Source organism: Piliocolobus tephrosceles, chromosome 5 (assembly GCF_002776525.5).
Source record: "Piliocolobus tephrosceles isolate RC106 chromosome 5, ASM277652v3, whole genome shotgun sequence".
Lineage (NCBI taxonomy): Eukaryota > Metazoa > Chordata > Mammalia > Primates > Cercopithecidae > Piliocolobus > Piliocolobus tephrosceles.
The window spans coordinates 167845849-167863922 of NC_045438.1; the positions used below are offsets into that span (position 1 = coordinate 167845849).

At 41.5% G+C, this 18074-nt stretch overlaps 1 protein-coding gene across 6 annotated transcripts in view; it reads left to right on the forward strand.

Annotated features, from left to right (window-relative positions):
- EXOC2 (exocyst complex component 2) overlaps positions 1–18074 on the forward strand; it is a 194979-nt gene that overhangs the window by 117120 nt on the left and 59785 nt on the right. For all 6 annotated transcript variants that reach the window (XM_026456816.2, XM_026456820.2, XM_026456821.2 and 3 more), the window contains 8 exons: positions 1473–1597; positions 7680–7745; positions 7908–8065; positions 8479–8600; positions 9805–9866; positions 16165–16245; positions 16725–16784; positions 17447–17508. In XM_026456816.2, the coding sequence (XP_026312601.1) occupies positions 1473–1597; positions 7680–7745; positions 7908–8065; positions 8479–8600; positions 9805–9866; positions 16165–16245; positions 16725–16784; positions 17447–17508 (736 nt within the window). The remainder of the gene's footprint in view (positions 1–1472; positions 1598–7679; positions 7746–7907; positions 8066–8478; positions 8601–9804; positions 9867–16164; positions 16246–16724; positions 16785–17446; positions 17509–18074) is intronic.

Below are 18074 nucleotides of genomic sequence, written 5' to 3' on the forward strand. Positions count from 1 at the left end.
CAAAACGTGAAAGGCAGTGAACTGTGGGGAGAAAAAGAGGAAGCCTTTGCCTTATGTTTGAACACAGAAGAACTCCAGGGTCCAGCTCGCTCCACGGAAAAAGCCAAGCTTCGAAAGAGTGTGTTTGGCATGCTTTCATCTGTGTCAAAACCAAAAACGTGTGACGAACAGTTGGGGGGGGAAAAACACATTTATACTTGCTTGTGTATATAAAAAGTATTTCAGAAAGAGTCACAAGTAACTAGTGACAGTGGTTTCTTCCAGCTGGGAACTAGGCATGTGGGAGTGGTGGGGCAGGAGGTAGACTTTTCACTGTGTACCTTTCAAGTGTTATTTTCTAACCGTTATTACCTGATCAAATAACTAAATTATTAAATCGTTAATAAAATAATTACATAAATAAATTAATAGATATATTAATAATTTATAAGTATATAAAGTAATACACATAAATTTTCTTAAGACAGTTTATAACATTTGCCCCTCCTTCACCGAACTAACAACAGCAAATCCTTTTGCTCGAGGGTATTTGGAAAGGAAGCTAGCAGTTAGCCTGGCCGAGGGAATGAAAGTTCTCGTGGGAGTCCACCGGCCCCTGAAGCTGCTGAGTAGGAGTTAAGAGCCTGATCCGCGGCATCGCTGTGCTGTGGACTGGACAGGGTGGACCCTGCAGTGCCCCGCCATGGCCACCGAGTGGAGTGCGGGGCAGGAGGCAGGTGGGAGGGAGCCGGGCGAAGGCATGGCCCTGGGGGTAAAAAGAAAGACGAGAGGCAGAGGAGATGGGTAGTGGGTCCTGAATTTCTACACTTGCTTTATTCCCATGAACCTATTCTTCCCACAAGAAGTCTAAGCCCTTATTTCCCAGTGACAACAATAGCTGTGTTAAATGATGTATAGCCAAAGAGGTTTCAGTGTTTCTAGTTTTTCTTAAATTTCTTGATTATTGGTGGGGTTATTTAGTATGTGATTGCACTTGAATGTTTCTTTGTGACAACTGGATGCCTTCCTGCATTCTCACTTCCGGGGGTGTATGATGGCATTTCTCGCAGGCTGATATTAGCTGGAATTTCACAACTGACTGCAGAGAGCCCCTGCCTTTGCCTGCCTTTGCAGTTGGAAGGTATGGCTTTTTGAAGAGACGTATACTATCCAGAGGACAAGGCTGACAAGTCAAAGCACCTCCTCTCCGTAGCCCTCCCAGTCCTGAGGCTATGGCTGCCTGGTCCCTCGCCCTGGCCTGCTGGTCAGCCATGATGGGGAGGGGCTCTTCCTTGCCAGAGGACAAGGAGGAAAGCGGGAGTGTCTGGTGACGAGTGTCAGCCAAGTGGGCTGCGAGCTTCCACGCAGACTCAGGCTATTCCTAGTGCATGTTTGAGTTTGGGCGGGGGGTGGAGGGGGGTGCACGAATATGCTCAAAGATGTTTTCTTGATTCAAAAGTATAATCATAGTGTTTTATTCTTTTCCCCCTTAGCATGGAGATACAGAACTCCCCACAGGGTGGCCTTTGTTGAAAAATTGACCAAACTCGTCTTGAGCCAGCTGCCTAACTTCTGGAAGCTCTGGATCTCCTACGTTAATGGAAGCCTCTTCAGTGAGGTGTGTATACGGACCCGACTAGAGGTGGAGCTGAGTCACTGTGCATTTCTGGTCTTAAAAATGTTAGATTTAAGTGAGTTTTTAAAATGTAGAGGCCCAACATCTCTAGCCATCATCAAAGATTAAAGTGTTATAAAGCCCTGTCACTTAGTAGCTATATGACCTCAAACAAGTCACTTTTCCTCATGTGCAAAAAGAGAATAGTCTGGGCATCTGTCTCAAAAGGTGGTTGTAGGGATTAAATGAGATAGGCAATTAAAAAAGAAAGCTGGAACTCTTCTCAGGCACTCTGAGTTGAGATAATGCCAGTCAGGCCCAATTCTGGGTGGTGTGCGGTAAACTGTGAACAAATGATGAATTTTATAACGTTAGAAAATAGTAGACTGATGAACTGCTGGAGTAGAATTGAATAATGTCAAGATGAATCAACTCATCTAAAGAATTAGTCTTTTAGGGTCGGGCGTGGTGACTCACGCCTGTAATCCCAACACTTTGGGAAGCTGAGGCAGGCAGAGCACAAGATCAGGAGATTGAAACCATCCTGGCTAACACGGTGAAACCCCGTCTCTACTAAAAAATACAAAAAATTAGCTGGGTGCGGTGGCGGCGCCTGTAGTCCCAGCTACTCGGGAGGCTGAGGCAGGAGAATGGCGGGAACCCAGGAGGTGGAGCTTGCAGTGAGCTGAGATTGTGCCACTGCACTCCAGCCTGGGCCACAGAGTGAGAATGCATCTCAAAAAAAACAAAAAACAAAAAAAAAAGGATTAGTCTTTTAGGACATGGATTTTAAACCATAGTGTTTATTTCCAGCAAAGAGCTTTTCCCTCATTCGCATCAGTTCCTGCAGGTGGCCCACCACACATGGACAGTAGTTGCCTTCCCTGCAGTTTTTTGAGTCATAAGATTCCTAAGAATTTTTGATCTAGGATATTGTAGTGAAAAGGGAGTATGTTTTGCTTTCTTACAGATGATACCTAATTATATAGCAAATATATGAATGAAATATTTGGTTGTAGATGAAAAATAAATGATCTACTTCAGAACTCATGCACAACATTAATGTTGACATGAAAAAATGACTCTTGGTTGGTTGTGCTGAATTGGATATGCCTATGATATTTCTACCTATGTTTATAAACTTAAAAGCTTATAGCAGTAATTATTAATTACATGTAATTTGCTCTGCAGATGTGGGCATGTTTTGAAACCATGTGCCCTCTTCTGAAGAGCTGGAGGAAAGCGCAGGGCTGTATGAAGGAGCAGAGGAGCTGGGGACACTTGCTCCCCTTGCGACTCTACAAGTGAAACCCAGATGCTGGGTTAAATTCTGGGAAGAGTTCTGGGGCTTTTGATAGCTATTTAATCTCACACAAGAAAGCATGATAGTTTTTAAACACAATTTACTTGAATTTTCTTATTTTTCTTGTGATAAAATTATCGTGTTGTATTAAGAGCCCATCCGTTAAAAATTTAGATGAAGTTTCCAACAGTTTAAAAAATAGTCAGTTCTTCAAGCCAGTGAAGGCCATGTGAAGTAACAAATGTGAATCAAAACAGTGAAATCCATCCGTTGCTCTCACCACAAAGTAGTTTTGGTCTGTGTGTGCAGGAAAGAGTTAAGGTTTCTAGTTAACGAAATGGTTAATAGTAGGTTAAGATCTCACCTTTAGATATATTTTAAATGTAGTGTATTTTTAGATAAAAGTCTTTAAAAACAGCCAAATAATTGTTAAATATTAAGAGTAAGCATTTTAAAAAGTTACATAACTCAATAATATGTAAATTAAAATGCCTACATATTCCAAAATTAGATTTTCTTTTAAAAATAGGGCAAACTTTACATAATCCATTGTGTTGGAGATATTCAACTCTTTATTAAGTTAAAACAGTAAGTAACAACTGAAAGCGGTCTGCCACACAACTAGCCCCCTCCCCCGCTACTTTTCATATATTTGGAGACAAGTCCTTAGATTTTACAAAATCACTCTCCAGTAGATTCCATCATGAACACCTGTTTGTTGGGCAAAATTGTTGTGGCAAAATTTAGCCTTAATTTTTATATATTTTTTAACAACAGATTTTCACTCTTTTCTTTGATTTAAAAGTGTGTAATAGAACAAATGACTATGAAATAATCTTCCCATTGCACAATCTTACTATGTACAAAGTTTGGTGTCAGGTACTGTGGAGGATACAAGCAGGAGAAATGCCCTTTGACAGACACTCGCAGTTTTATACTGGCCTGTGCCTCCCTCCGCAGCACCGTGGAGCCAGTCTGCGTGAGTCAGGGGGCCCCAGGGCAACAGAACCAATAGGGTGCGTATGCCGTACCTGCACTCACACACACACATACACGAAGAGGTCTATTGTGAGGGGTTGATTGTGAGGGGTTGGCACATGTCATTATGGAGACTGACAAGCCCCAAGGGTCTGCAGGATGCATTGCCCAGCTGGATGGCCAACGCTGTCAGTTCCAGTTTGAATGCCAGCCGGCTCAAGACCTAAGGAGAGCGCATGTTTCAGTTCAACTGTGAAGGCACATAAAGCCCACAGTGTCTCAGTGTGAAGGCACTCAGGAGGAGTGCCTCTGACTCATGGGAGGATCAGCTCTTCTGTGCTGTTCAGGCCTTCAACTGATTGAGTGAGGCCCACCCACATCCAGGAGAGGTTCTGCCATGCACAGTGCGTTGATGTGCATGTTAATCTATCCAGAAACAACTCACAGACACATCCAGAGTAATGTGTCACCAGATGTCTAGCACCCTGTGGCCCAGCCAAGATGACACAAAATTAACCATCACAAGGTCCTTGACAAAGATTTAGCTCCTGACATTCCAGCAGGTGCTGGGCTCTGCAGCAGTATCTGAATTCAACAAGCAAAGCAGTCCTCCTAACCCCCAACCTTCACACAAAGCTCTCCAGTCTCTGCTCATCCTATTTACCGACATCTTCACCTCCAGGCGAAGAACTGGGGGTGTTAAGTTTTTCAGGAGCATGTCATAGGGTCACTCCTGGCACAGCTACCTCCCAGGGCCACTCTCATGTGGGGACTGAGCGTATTCGGGGCATTTACACTTTCTTAAGTGTATTCAAGTAGGTCTTGGAGAACCTTAACCCTAGGCAATCGTTTATTCACCAGGGAAAAGGTACTGAAACACACATGCATGCACACATTATATACACATGCACACACATGCATGCACACACACAACAGACAACACGTCATGTACATATATGTATACATGTATGTAAACGTAATATAACACGTGTGTAAATGCATGCATGTACACTCAATATGTAGACATACACATACATTTACACACATACATATCTACGATATGAATAAAACAGTCACCAAAATAAGCATGACCTTTCCTCTTCTAGCAACAGAACCCAAATAATTTTTTTTTAATTTTTATTTTAAAAATTCTGGTAACAGCTATAAAAGAAACAAATAGGGTTGTAAGATAGAATATCAGCAATGGAATGGAGGTCTGGGGAAGGCCTCTCCCTGGAGGTGATGTTGAAACTGACGTGTGGCACAGGAGAAGGACACAAACCACACAGAGGATGGCAGGGAGGCAGGTCTCAGGCAGCGAGAGGGATGCCTGCAGCACTAGCAGGGCAGCTCAGCGTATCAGAAAAGGAAGGAAGCCCCGACGGACAGAAGCATCCTGAGCAGCGGGAGGGCTGGCAGGGACGGGCATAGCTGGCAGCGGCTTCATCCCAGACCATGGGGCGGGGAACAGGCCAGCTTTCCAGTTTTAAAAAACCCACCTTGGTGGTGTGTTCACAATGAATTGGTGGGGACAAATGGGGGGGAAACCACTGAGGTCATCCAGGCAGGAAACGGTGGTGGTTTCGATGAAGGTTTTGTCAGTGGAGTTGGAGACGAGTTGGTAGGTTTGGTTGCATTTTGGAAATGGTGCTCAGATGAGGGAGAGGAGAGCAAGGATTCTGATACTGCTCCCAGTGGGCTCCTGAGTGAGCAGGAGTGCCATTTGCCAAGCCAGAAAGACCTAAGGAAGAGCGTGCTTGGAGGAAGCTTCAGATTTCCATTGATAATGTGGTAGACTGAGATTCCTGGGAGTTACTCAGTATTCACATCTGGTCACAGAGGAGACATTTGGGCTGCAGATTGGCGTCTGGAAGGCAGTCGGTAGAAATGATATTTGAAGCCATGGGAACAAACTAGACAGTACAGACAGAAAAGATAAAAAGCGCCCACGCCTAAGACCTAAGAAGCTGCAACACGCAGAAGAGAGCCAGTTGTGCCCTCAGCGAGCAGGGCGCTCATTCGCTCTGTGCCCACACCCCGTGCCACCCACCGTGTTCTCATTCCAGTTGTCACCTGGCGAGCAGGAGGTTCATCTGCTCTATGCCCTGAGCGAGCAGGGCGTTCATTTGCTCTATGCCCACACCCCATACTACCCCCCGCGTTCTGACTCCGGTTGTCACACTGGGCATACGGAAACCAGCTGAACAGACGTTCAGAGCCACTGGTGTTAGCCCGGCGGGTGCACATTGGATGGGAGTCCCTCTGGGCCTGCCTCCTTCCTCACTGCAGCACCCAGGGCAGTAGGTTCTCCCTCAGGCAGCCTGTCTCAGCCACCTGGGCTCACCTGCTGCTCTCTCAGCCTGGCTGTGCTCACCTGGGCCACCGCAACCTCCTGCTGGCTGGTCATGCTCGCACACTGGCCCCTCATTCCCTCTTCTTAATGTAGGCCTCACAGCACTCCCCTGCTTAAAACACCTCAGTTCCTTCTGATTTGTCTTAAAAATAAAGGAAAAATCAATGTGTAAGTTAAGCCCTGGGGTACAAAGAATTTTGAGTGTTATTGACCAATGAACTCAGGAGTTCGCTTTTTGAATGATTATTGAGATGAATTGCAGGTTTAGTTTTCATACATACCTTTAATTCTTTCAAGACAAAAATGTATTTCTACAAAGAAAAAAATGATAAGAGCTGCATAGTTTAATATAAAATTTAAAAATGGAAACTAGAGTTTGAAGGATGTTTGCCTGTTTCTGTGCTGCCCAGTTTTTTGTCAGGTGTGTCTGATAGTTCTGTTGAAAACGCCCAACAGTCCTAACCCATATTTTACTTACATTGAGATGTTCATTATATAAACTAACCCTACATGCAGTTTTTATAGCTTATACAGAAATAAATATATATACAATGCATATAACATTGCTTGCATTGTAAAATTAACTTAAAGTCAATATCATGATAATTTATAATGCAAGTGTTCTTGACTTCAAAGGTCTCTTAACTTGTCGTGCATTAACCAATAATGGATGAGCGTTTTAACCTTAAAGATTAACTTTTGCATTATGTCAGTGAAGTGTCAGAATTTTATCTTACATTGTATAATTGTGTTAATGCTTCTTTATTTAGAAAGCTTCCTAGGCTTGTCCTTCTAGGGTATTTTATATAATAATATTTAGGTAGAAAATTTGTGAATAAAAAGTTCGCTGAAATCCAGTTGAACAGGTTTCTCTTTCAGTCCATATAAAGTAGTTTTCCATACATTAAGGAGAAAGAGACATTGGAAAAAACATGAGTTGTATCAGTAAGCCAACAAAAATTAATTCTAGAATGATAGAATGTATTTTATCCTAAATTACACTGAAAATCTCTGAAGGAAGAGCCATAGTTTACAGTATTTAAAAATAGAATGACAGATTTCAGAGTTTAGGCTTCCTTTGGTTTCTTTACTAGCTAATGAGAAATGATGCTGACAGTGTTCTCATGGCTATGATGCTTGGTGGTTTAACCGTACGACGTTGTTGATGAAAATGGTAGATGAAATTCACCTATAAAATTGGTAGTTTCAACATAACTCTTAGATTAATTTGTGGGAATTGTACTTAAAGGTTTTAGAAAGATAAATAACTTTTCATTGGGATAAGAAAGGTTTTCTAATTAATCATTCTTTAATCAGAAACATAGATTATGTCTTAAGCATTTCTTTTAATCAAGTTATAATCGTATTTAATGTTCTCTTTATATACAAGTGCTAAAGCATTTCTTATAAATTATTGCTAATACGTTTTATTTTGTTTTTTAATTTTTAAGACTGCTGAGAAGTCAGGTCAGATTGAAAGATCAAAGAATGTGAGGCAAAGACAGAATGATTTTAAGGTGAGTGAGGGGTATTAACTATGTCGGCTTCTTCAAAGGTTAGGGTTTTTCCTTTCTCACCTTGTATTCAAGACATCCGTTATTGCCCAGGCAGCATCTTTTAGCTAATGTAACCCAATTACTTACATTAGAATGCAGTTATGCTTGTTCCTGGTTTTCTAGAAAATGATTCAGGAAGTCATGCACTCCCTGGTGAAGCTGGCCCGTGGAGCCCTGCTGCCCCTCAGCATCCGGGACGGGGAAGCCAAGCAGTACGGAGGCTGGGAGGTGAAGGGCGAGCTCTCCGGGCAGTGGCTCGCTCATGCCGTCCAGACCGTAAGGTGAATGCGGACACATTCTCAGAGAAAGGGAAACCTTTTTTTTTTTTTTAACTTTTTGGAAAGAAAATACTCAGTATGGAATATTTTTAATACGTTCAGTAAAGAAGAAATTCTTCTTTTCCTTCTCTTTGTCCTTTTGCCTCCACTGTTTCCTGTTCGTCATCTGACAGCTAAGTTCCTCACTCTTCCTGGTTTTTATGTTGGACAAGAATGTTCTTCTGTTTATGCATCTTCTCCGTTGTTTAACTCAGGATTATTCTTACAGTACAATCCCTGCTGTGTTCTGTTTCTGTTTTCTGCCTCATGCTGTAGCCTGTAAGCTCCATGAGGAATTATTATACAGTGAACGTGATGCTAGGAATTGCTTTGCGATCCCACTCTGCTCACTTTTGTTTGGATGTGTGTGTTCGCAGACTTACTCATGAATCGTTGACTGCCCTTGAAATTCCTAATGACCTGTTACAGACCATCCAGGATCTCATTTTGGATCTCCGAGTACGTTGCGTAATGGTCACGTTGCAGCACACAGCGGAAGGTGTGTTCAGATAAATTGGTGATGTTTACTGTACAACAATTATCTGAATGTGCCACCTCCTTTCAGTTTCCAAATCCTTGAAAACTAGGGAAAATTATTCTTCTGGAAATTTGAATATATTAATTCATCTTATTTCTAGCTGCTGAATGGAGTGTTTCTTCTTTTTGTGATGTGTTTTCAAATCAATTTAGTTGAGAATTAAGAGCATGCAGAAACTAAGATGGATACACTTGAAAACGTTTAAAGATATAAGAACATCCTGATGATAAATGTTAAGTAGAAAACATAGGGTCTAAAATGTACATAAAGTCTGATCTAAGTTTTGAAAATATATGGATGTATGTTTTAAAATTTTAATTTGTAGAAATCAGTGTCCAGTCAAAGGAAACCCTGTTAATGTTGGTTCTCTGGATTCTAGAAATCATAGATGAGTCTTGTTTTCTTTATACTTTTTAAATTTTTCAGGCTTTTCTACATAAAATCATAAAAAAAATAAAGGTTTTCTTTACAGAGCAACCTTTTGGTTATTAAATATTTTCAAAAATAGTCGAGAATATTGCTAAAATGGCACAGGCCATTACTGTCTACTACCAGGCTTTTTCGGTAGGAAGCTTACACCGCTGCAGAATTGGTGGGTGACACTGTGTAAACGGGAAGGGAATGGAGCCCTGGTGGGAGGCTGGATATTCCCCTCTCAGTTTATTACCTCCTCCTCACCTAGGAACCTGAGCCTGCCCAACGCTGAAGGTTTGAGCAGGTGGTATTCCCTTAGCCAACTGAGAATCATATTGCCCCTGTCAGGAATGCATAGGATTCAAAAAACATCCAAATTATTCATCAGAAAGTTTAGGAAAAAAAAATATTGTATGACTTATTTTGTACATGTCTAGTGTTGTGAAGAATCCTGAATAAGTAGTAAATCATCATCTCAAGTTGTCATTAAATCTAACCTAGAATTCCCCAAATTGGGCTATGCAGTAAAAACTGTTATTTACATTAATATCTTATTAGAATAATCCAGTGAACAATAAGTACTTAAATCTTCAAGTCTACCAAAATTATATTCTTTGCCTACTTTCATCAAGTTTTTACAAACCTATTATATAAAACAATTAAAAACCATAACCTGTATAAATTTTTAATCTGTATAGAATGTACTGAAATTAATATAATAAAATGTATTTGTGTGCTTCTTTTCATATAGAAATAAAGAGATTAGCTGAAAAAGAAGACTGGATTGTTGATAATGAAGGACTGACTTCTCTAGTAAGTTTAAATTCTTTTCAGTTATTAGTCATTAGTGTGTATTTAAAATAAATGGTTTATCATATTAATAGGGGAGCATATGCTCCGTATGTTGCAGCTCTAAATAGAAATAAATATAAGCTTCTTAAGGTTTTTCTTCTCAGAGACATATTTGCTTAACACTAACCATAAATATTAAAAAATTAATGAAAACAGTGGGTTTCTTTAGAGTTGACCTTTTTCATCCTGTATAACTTACTGTTTTTGTTTGAATTACTTTTTTAAAAACAGAGTATGCTTAATTCTGAATTACTCAGCAACTTGAGCTTTTCAGAAAAGCAGGATAGAAGAGATGATGCTGCTGGGCACTGAAGCCAAAACAAACCAAACAAACAAAAACAACCACCACAGACCACTACAGATACATTCTCAGGCCAGGCAGCCAACTGTCACCTGTTTCTAGAATGTTCACCTTTTCAGCTGGGACTTTTAGGTTTGAAAATCATCTTCATGATGTCACGGGTTTTCACACTTGTCTTACGGGTGCTCCTCGCGGTCCTGTGGGTAGCTGTGCCCGTGACGATGGCTAGGCAGCGGCCAAAACATCCCAGTGGCTTTCACCAGGGAGGGACTTCTGTCTCTCACAGCAGCCTGGCAGCGTGGTCATGCAGTCAGTGTCCTGGGCTGCCTCCGTCCTTCTTCCCCGTGACCCTTCACACTGCCTCCTACTCAGGCTGGCCTCATGGTCGCTCGTGGCCTGGCTGCTGTCAGGAAGAAAGTCCAGTCCCCTCCCAGGAGCCATAGCTTACAACGCCTCTCCATCTAATTGGTCGGAACACATTCCATGCCTGTCCTGTCAGCAATAGAGGCTGGGAGAGCACGTGGCTGCTCCTGTTTTCTGTCTTACCTTATTAAGAAAAAAGGATAGGTCAGGTGCAGTGGCTCACACCTGTAATTCCAGCACTTTGGGAGGCCGACGCAGGCAGATCATGAGGTCAAGAGATCGAGACCATCCTGGCCAACATGCTGAAACCCCGTCTCTACTAAAAATACAAAATTTTGCTGGGCGAGGTGGCGCACGCCCACAGTCTTAGCTACTCGGGAGGCTGAGGCAGGAGAATCACTTGAACCCGGGAGGCGGAGCTTGCAGTGAGCTGAGATCCGGCCACTGCACTCCAGCCTGGGCGACAGAGCGAGACTCCATCTCAGAAAAAAAAGAAAAGAAGGAGAAGAAGAAAAGAAGAAGAAGAAATAGCAATTCTAGGAGGCAACTAGCAGTTTCTGCCTCAGATAAGGAAACTAGAATGAAATGGTCTTGACTTGCCCAGATTTACAAACCAGTGATGAGTCAGGTTGTCAAGTAACAATGATCCTGCAGAGTATTTTTAAATTCCCTTGAATTTCTGCATAGTTGTCCCTTGGTATCCTCAGCACAGGCTGGTTCCAGACCCCTTCATGATACCAAGATCTGAGGATTCTCAAGCCCCTAAAAGTTGGACTCCCTATCCAGTCAGTTCCACCACTGGTGAAATTCACAGATGCAGAACCTGGGGCATGAAGGGCCAACTGTACTTCTCATGAACCGTCTTCTGGAGGCTGGGGAATTTTTGACTTATTCTATTCCTCCAAAGTTCAAGGTCCTATCTTAAGTTAATATAAATATATCATTGTACCTTACTTTATATATAACCAGGTGATTTAGAAAAGCAATGCTTACTAACAATGTTTTGCAAATTAAATCATGCTTAAAATGAGTTAGGGAAGTTTGTATTTCTGATAAGTCAATTATCATTCTATTTTAAATGCTTTATATTTTATAAAAATATTTTAATTAGGCCGGGCTCTGTGGCTCATGCCTGTAATCCCAGCACTTTGGGAAGCTCAGGCGGGTGGATCTCCTGAGGTCAGGAGTTCGAGACCAGCCTGACCAACATGGTGAAACCCCATCTCTACTAAAACAAAAATTAGGCAGGTATGGTGGTACATGCCTGTAATCCCAGCTACTGAGGAGGCTGAGACAGGAGAATCACTTGAACCCTGGAGGCGGAGGTTGCAGTGAGCCGAGACTGTACCCTTGTACTCCAGCCTGGGCGACAAGAGCAAAACTTCCATCTCAAACTATAAAAGAAAGAAAATTTTAATCGATCGGGTTTCTACTTGTCACAATTATTTGTATTTAAAGAGCAACTAGTCTGTAGTTAATTCTCCCTCACACTAAATCTCTAGAGAAAGGTATGGACCTGCACCACCTGCACAAAAAGACAGAATGTAAGCCATGTCCACTTTTTATATTGACTTCGTGGGAAATAATAATATTTGGATAGGTTGCATTAAATAGATTATATGAAAATTGACTTTATGAGTTTATTTTTAAAAAGCTTTTAAAAATGTGATTACTGGAAAATCTAAAATTTCTTACATGGCTTATGTTTGTGGCTCACATTCTACGCCTATTGGGCAGCACTGGTATGAAGGGGAAATTTATTGCACTTGATTTGGAATCGAACCTAGTTCAATCCTAAAGAAGCCATGTGGTCTGTCTGACCCTAGAGTCTTAGTTTGTAAACAAGGAGCAGAACCCGTCTTCACAGTGATGTGGGTGGGATACAGTGATGTCCTGTGGACCAAAGCACCTGGTAAACTGCAAAGCTCTGAACAAACATAAAGGATTTTTATTTGTTAAATTAATACTTGTGATCACTGGGGCTACTATGATAATAATACATTCAGTTTACTATTTTCAGAGCTCTTTTATACAAACCTATCCTAATTATCACTGCAAGCTTGAAGACAGGCCAGAAGGGATCACTGGGCCACCGTCCACTGAGTCACTTGCCCAGGAGGAAACAGGTGCAGGCAGGTTAGACACACCTGCCTCAAGTCAGTTATGCGCAAATGGAAAAAGATTGTGTGTTCAGTTTGAGAAAGCAGAGTCTGCTGTCAAGGTCCTATGCCTCATTCTTAAAATCTGCCATATATTCAGTAACTCTGAGCCATAAAACAGGGATTGGCTTCAGGTCCTTCTCCAGGGCAGTGCCTCATGTACACGTGGTCAGCTAGTGTGCACTTCCCTGGAAGCCTCGGGACCTCGTTTGCCTGGTTGTAGTACATCAGCTTCTGTGAAGATGCTATGAAATAGTTACTTTAGAAGCTTCTTTGTAGTTGATTTTTTAACTTTATCCTAGTGCAACTGCAACCATAAAATAACTAATTTCACATTTGATCTCTCACACAAGCCACATAACTATCTGCAGGGACGAAAGAACGGACCCCCAGTGCACCTTGCGAATGAGTGAGCCCTAGGAAATCGCACTTCCAGAGTCAGCCAAGACGTGGTCTAGCCAGAGGTCCTTGAAGACATGTCCTACCACGACAGACCTGATAACACTGAGTCTGTTTTAGCTATTCTGCATGGACCTCTTAAGAGGAAAGGTGAATCAATGCTTAGAGCACAAGTCTAGATTCCAGCTTGGAGTATTAGTATTTTAACCCGGCTTGTATATAAAATTCTTAGACTTTGAACATGACTTAAGTTGTATAAACCTAACCTCTTATCACATACCAATATAAGAAAATGTATATTTTCTTAAGATTTCCGTAGTGCCAGTCCCATTTGTTTGAGACGAGAAAACTTTTTCTTTCCTTGTGCCTGGGGTAGGAAAATGCTGCTTATCCCATTAAGTACACCAGGGTCAAGCACTGCCTCACTATGACTGTCCCCCGGCTGAGGCACTCTCTGAATAGAGCTTCAGAGCTCTGAAACAGCTCACTCAAAAGCATCCTGTTTTCTTCTCATGTTGAAAATGGTTTCTGCCTTTTTTCAATTTGGATAATTCTGAGATTCTGAGAATTTTCTTCTTTCAGAAGAACTGGAATGATTTGTGATAACTTTTGACAGTTATCTAAATTGGATGACTCACTGACAATACACAGAGATAGGACTATTTCTTTCCTTTGAGAAAAAAGAAATAGTGAACGTGTAGACTATCACCTACTCCCAGTTCACCCGAAAGCACTCATTGAACTTTCTAGTATTCTGTTTCTACTTATTATATTAGTATGAGTATAAAAATAAAATTAATAAGAAAGTTGAGTCCAAATTATAATAGAAGATATCTAAACAACCACACATGAACATCAACATACTTACTTTTTTTTTTAATTTTTAATTTTTTTGAGCCGGAGTCTCGCTCTGTTGCCCAGGCTGGAGTGCAGTGGCATGATCTTGGCTCACTGCAACATCCACCTCCCTGGTTCAAGCGATTCTCCTGCCTCAGCCTCCCGAGTACCTAGGACTACAGGCGTGTACCACCACACCCAGCTAATTTATATTTTTAGTGGAGACGGGGTTTCATCATGTTGGCCAGGCTGGTCTTGAACTTCTGACCTCGAGCAATCCACCCATCTCAGCCTCCCAAAGTGCTGGGATTACAGGCGTGAGCCACCGCACCTGGTCAAACATGGACATGTAATGGCCCGTGGTTGAATCTCAGATTCGATTGTCAATATTATAGCAATATTTATCATTGTAACATCTTAAGTTGCCTTCTGAGGTGGGTAGGTTAGATGAGTAAGGTCAGTAACCTAACAAACATTTTACCTCTTTAAATGCTTTCTGTGCAGTTGGTATTTCATCCTCTACTTCTTATTTTATTACTGTTTTTGTACTTTCACTTTTAAGTATTCTTTATAATGCCCTCTGGTGGTTTCCAAGTGCAGTCATGACATTAAAGCTGAGGCACACTGTTCTAGCTTTCATGAAGTCTGGATTCCTTTCCATAAGAAAATAAACTTGTCTTTTAAAAGATGTATGTAGATGTCATTTCCTTTCTTCTCTTCAGTTTTCTTCCCAAACTCTTTTAAAAATTAATGCATGTGTTGAAGAGAGGCTCTCGCTCCCAGTGCTTTGCACACAGCTGCTTGGTTGAGCCTTGCGCCTCCCGTGTCTCGCTCCGGATGAAACCCGGCCCCACCCATCTCTCGAGACCTGTGCTCAGGTTCGGTGGCTGTGACACACAACCTTCCTGCGGTCCTGCTTTCCCAGTGGTTTCCTGCCCACTCTGCGGGCTGTGTACACTGTCCTCTGAGAACTTGCTCCTCTCCTTCCCTGTTCCTCCAAAGGGCTGGTCCCCCTTGCCCTTCCCGTCTCAGCGTCAATGTTCTCACAGTCTTGGAGGCCTTCTGTGACCATCCTATTTAAAGCAGACCCCCACCCCCCCATCATGATTGTTCTCTGAGTTCTCCTTCTTTTCTGTTCTTTTTTTTTTTTTTTTTGAGACGGTCTCACTCTGTCACCCAGGCTGGAGTGCAGTGGCGCGATCTCAGCTCACTGCAACCTCCGCCTCCTGGATTCAAGTGATTCTCCTGCCTCAGCCTCCCGAGTAGCTGGGACTACAGGTGCCTGCCACCTCGCCCAGCTAATGTTTGTATTTTTAGTAGAGACGGGGTTTCACCATGTTGGCCAGGATGGTCTCGAACTCTTGACCTCGTGATCCGCCTGCCTCGCCTCCCAAAATGCTGGGATTACAGGCGTGAGCCACCGCACCTGGCCAAGTTCTACTTCTTTTATTCATGACACTTATTATTTTAAATTATGTTATTTCTATACTTTTTTAAACCATTTTGTCGACTTTGACTTTCATGGTCGTGTCTCCTCCCTGAAATGTTCACATAATGAGAATTCTGTCTTACTTACTCCTGTATCTTCCTTACCTAGAGTAGTTCCTGGCACAAAGTGAAAACCTAAACAGCCTTAGGAGCTAAGATTCGTTCTAACTTATCTGGAAATGCCATTGGTTGGGCATATTTTCAAGTTTCATTTTCTGACTTAATGTAGATAGAAAATGACTGTTTACAGTCTATCTGATATAGATCCTGTACATCCTCTAGGTCATTATTATTAACATTAAATTTTGTTGAACAGTTCCAGAGATGGGGAAGATCTGGGAGACTGAGCTCGTCCCAGAACATAGCTCAGAATCCACGTTCAGTATATAAACCCCTATATCTGCTGCTCGTCGTGTACTGCCCTCTTAGAAGGGTAGAATTTTGAAGAAAATTTCTAGTCAAATCTGAGTTTTATTTTAATTGAATCAGATATACTTTGGAGTCTCAAGATTGATTCATTCTAAAATACGAAGTACAAAACATATGCCATACCTAAAACTCAATGACTAGGAGTTTACTTTTCAGATTGTGTTTCTGTTCCATTCCTTTAATCTGGAAAATGTGGACCTTGGGGCCGCATTCACTTGTGTTAAAGATGTCTTCATAGCCAGTGCTTGTTTTTGAATTTTATGGTATGCTGTTTTCCCTTCAGCCATGTCACTTCGAACAGTGCATCGTGTGTTCTCTGCAGTCGCTGAAGGGGGTCCTGGAGTGTAAGCCGGGAGAGGCCAGTGTAAGTATTCGAGCTCCACTTGGACTCCACAGTTTCCCAGGAGCCCTTGGGAATCAGAGTGGTGAAGTTTTGACTCATTGTATTGCAAGATCTTTTCTCCCTCTTTGCTTGCTTGTTCCTTTTAGTTTAACTACGTAGGTGCGCTGATGTCTGATTCCAAGACAGGCTGATGCAGGTTAAAGTGTGAGTGCAGGTGTTGTAGGTAGAGCGGTTACAGAGACCGCACTTTGTGGACAGTGATTGATGGGCCTGGCTCTTGACCATCAGCCCAGGACTGCATTGTCTTCTCCAGCCCGAGTCACTACAGTGAGGAAACCCCCCCAGTAGGCCCACTCTTCACGCGTGTCCTCCTTTTAGAGGAAGGACACCACTCCTGTAGCAGTGTTCCATGTTTTAACTGTTTATGTCTAACTTCATACACAACAAGCCTTGTTTTCTTAGCAAAGTCCAAAAAGTTTAATCAGAATTCTTCCTTGCAGGTCTTCCAACAACCTAAAACACAAGAGGAGGTTTGCCAACTAAGCATTAATATAATGCAGGTAATAATTGAAAGCAGTAATGCCCAAAGCCTCAAATAGTACTAAGTATCAGTCAACCCTTCTCCTATTCATCATCTGCAGACGACGTTCACTAAACATGCATTGTTTTTTCATCTTGTCTGTGGACATAATAGTTTAGGGTAAGTGGGTAACAAAGTTTAACGTAAGATTAATTCCAACTTGTCTTAGCAATACCCAAATGTTTCGTTTACGTTACGCTCCCCTTTCCTGTGTTCTCTTGGTACCTCACAAATATTCTGTTAGAGCACAACATAAATTCAGTGATAATTAGTTGCTGACGTCCTGTCTGGGATGTGAAGGATTGTTCTTGGAGCCAGTGCTTTGCAGGCACAGAAAGTTGAGAATGTGGGTGAGTGAATGAGGGAACGTCTTTTTCCGAAAATATCTTCACATGCTTAATAATTGATCAAAACGTAGCACTTCTAATCTTCCATTACTCACGTAATAGATGTGGATGGGATATAGATTTCGTCGTTAATGGGGCATACACAGTATATACACACATTCATGCATGCACACAACGCCACACCACTAATGAGATCTACAATTCTACTTTATGTAAAGTTGTCTTTAATGTCCAAATAGATGAATATCTAGGAGTTCATTCCTCTGAGAGTTCTGAAACTTATTTTTTCACTTAGGTTTTTATATACTGTCTGGAACAGTTGAGCACCAAGCCTGATGCAGATATAGATACTACACAGTAAGTAAAAATTAAACTAATCTCATTAATGCATTTAGGAGAATTAAAAACACAGGCTCAAATTTTATACTTGGTCTTATATCCTAAGACTTCGAGTAAGAAAGAAAGATTATTCATATTAAAGTAATAGTTTTTTTAAAATATTTGACCTATATTCTTTCTGTAGTTTATCTTTTCAACTCGTCTTTGCCTTATTAGAGATGTATCAAGCAAATTGAAGACATGATTAGCTTATTATCCAACGAACAGGTTTTATAAATAATAAAGTATTAAATGTAAACATATAACTCCTAGTTGATTATTTTTATGAGTCTGGTGTTAGGGGAAGGCACCGTTACTCTTGTTAGAAACTAAGCGTGTTGGTAGAATTATGTCTGGGTCAAGCTTAGTTATTGGAGCTCCAGCGGACACATGTTAACTCTTGAGGTTTACAAATCTGTGTAGTAATTTTTCATAATGCTGTTGTATAGGACAGCATTGTAAAGTGCTGTTTTTTGTTGTTTTTTTTTAAGAAATCTGTTCTTTCTGAATTACACTTGGCATGTGTTACTTCTGTGTACTTTATG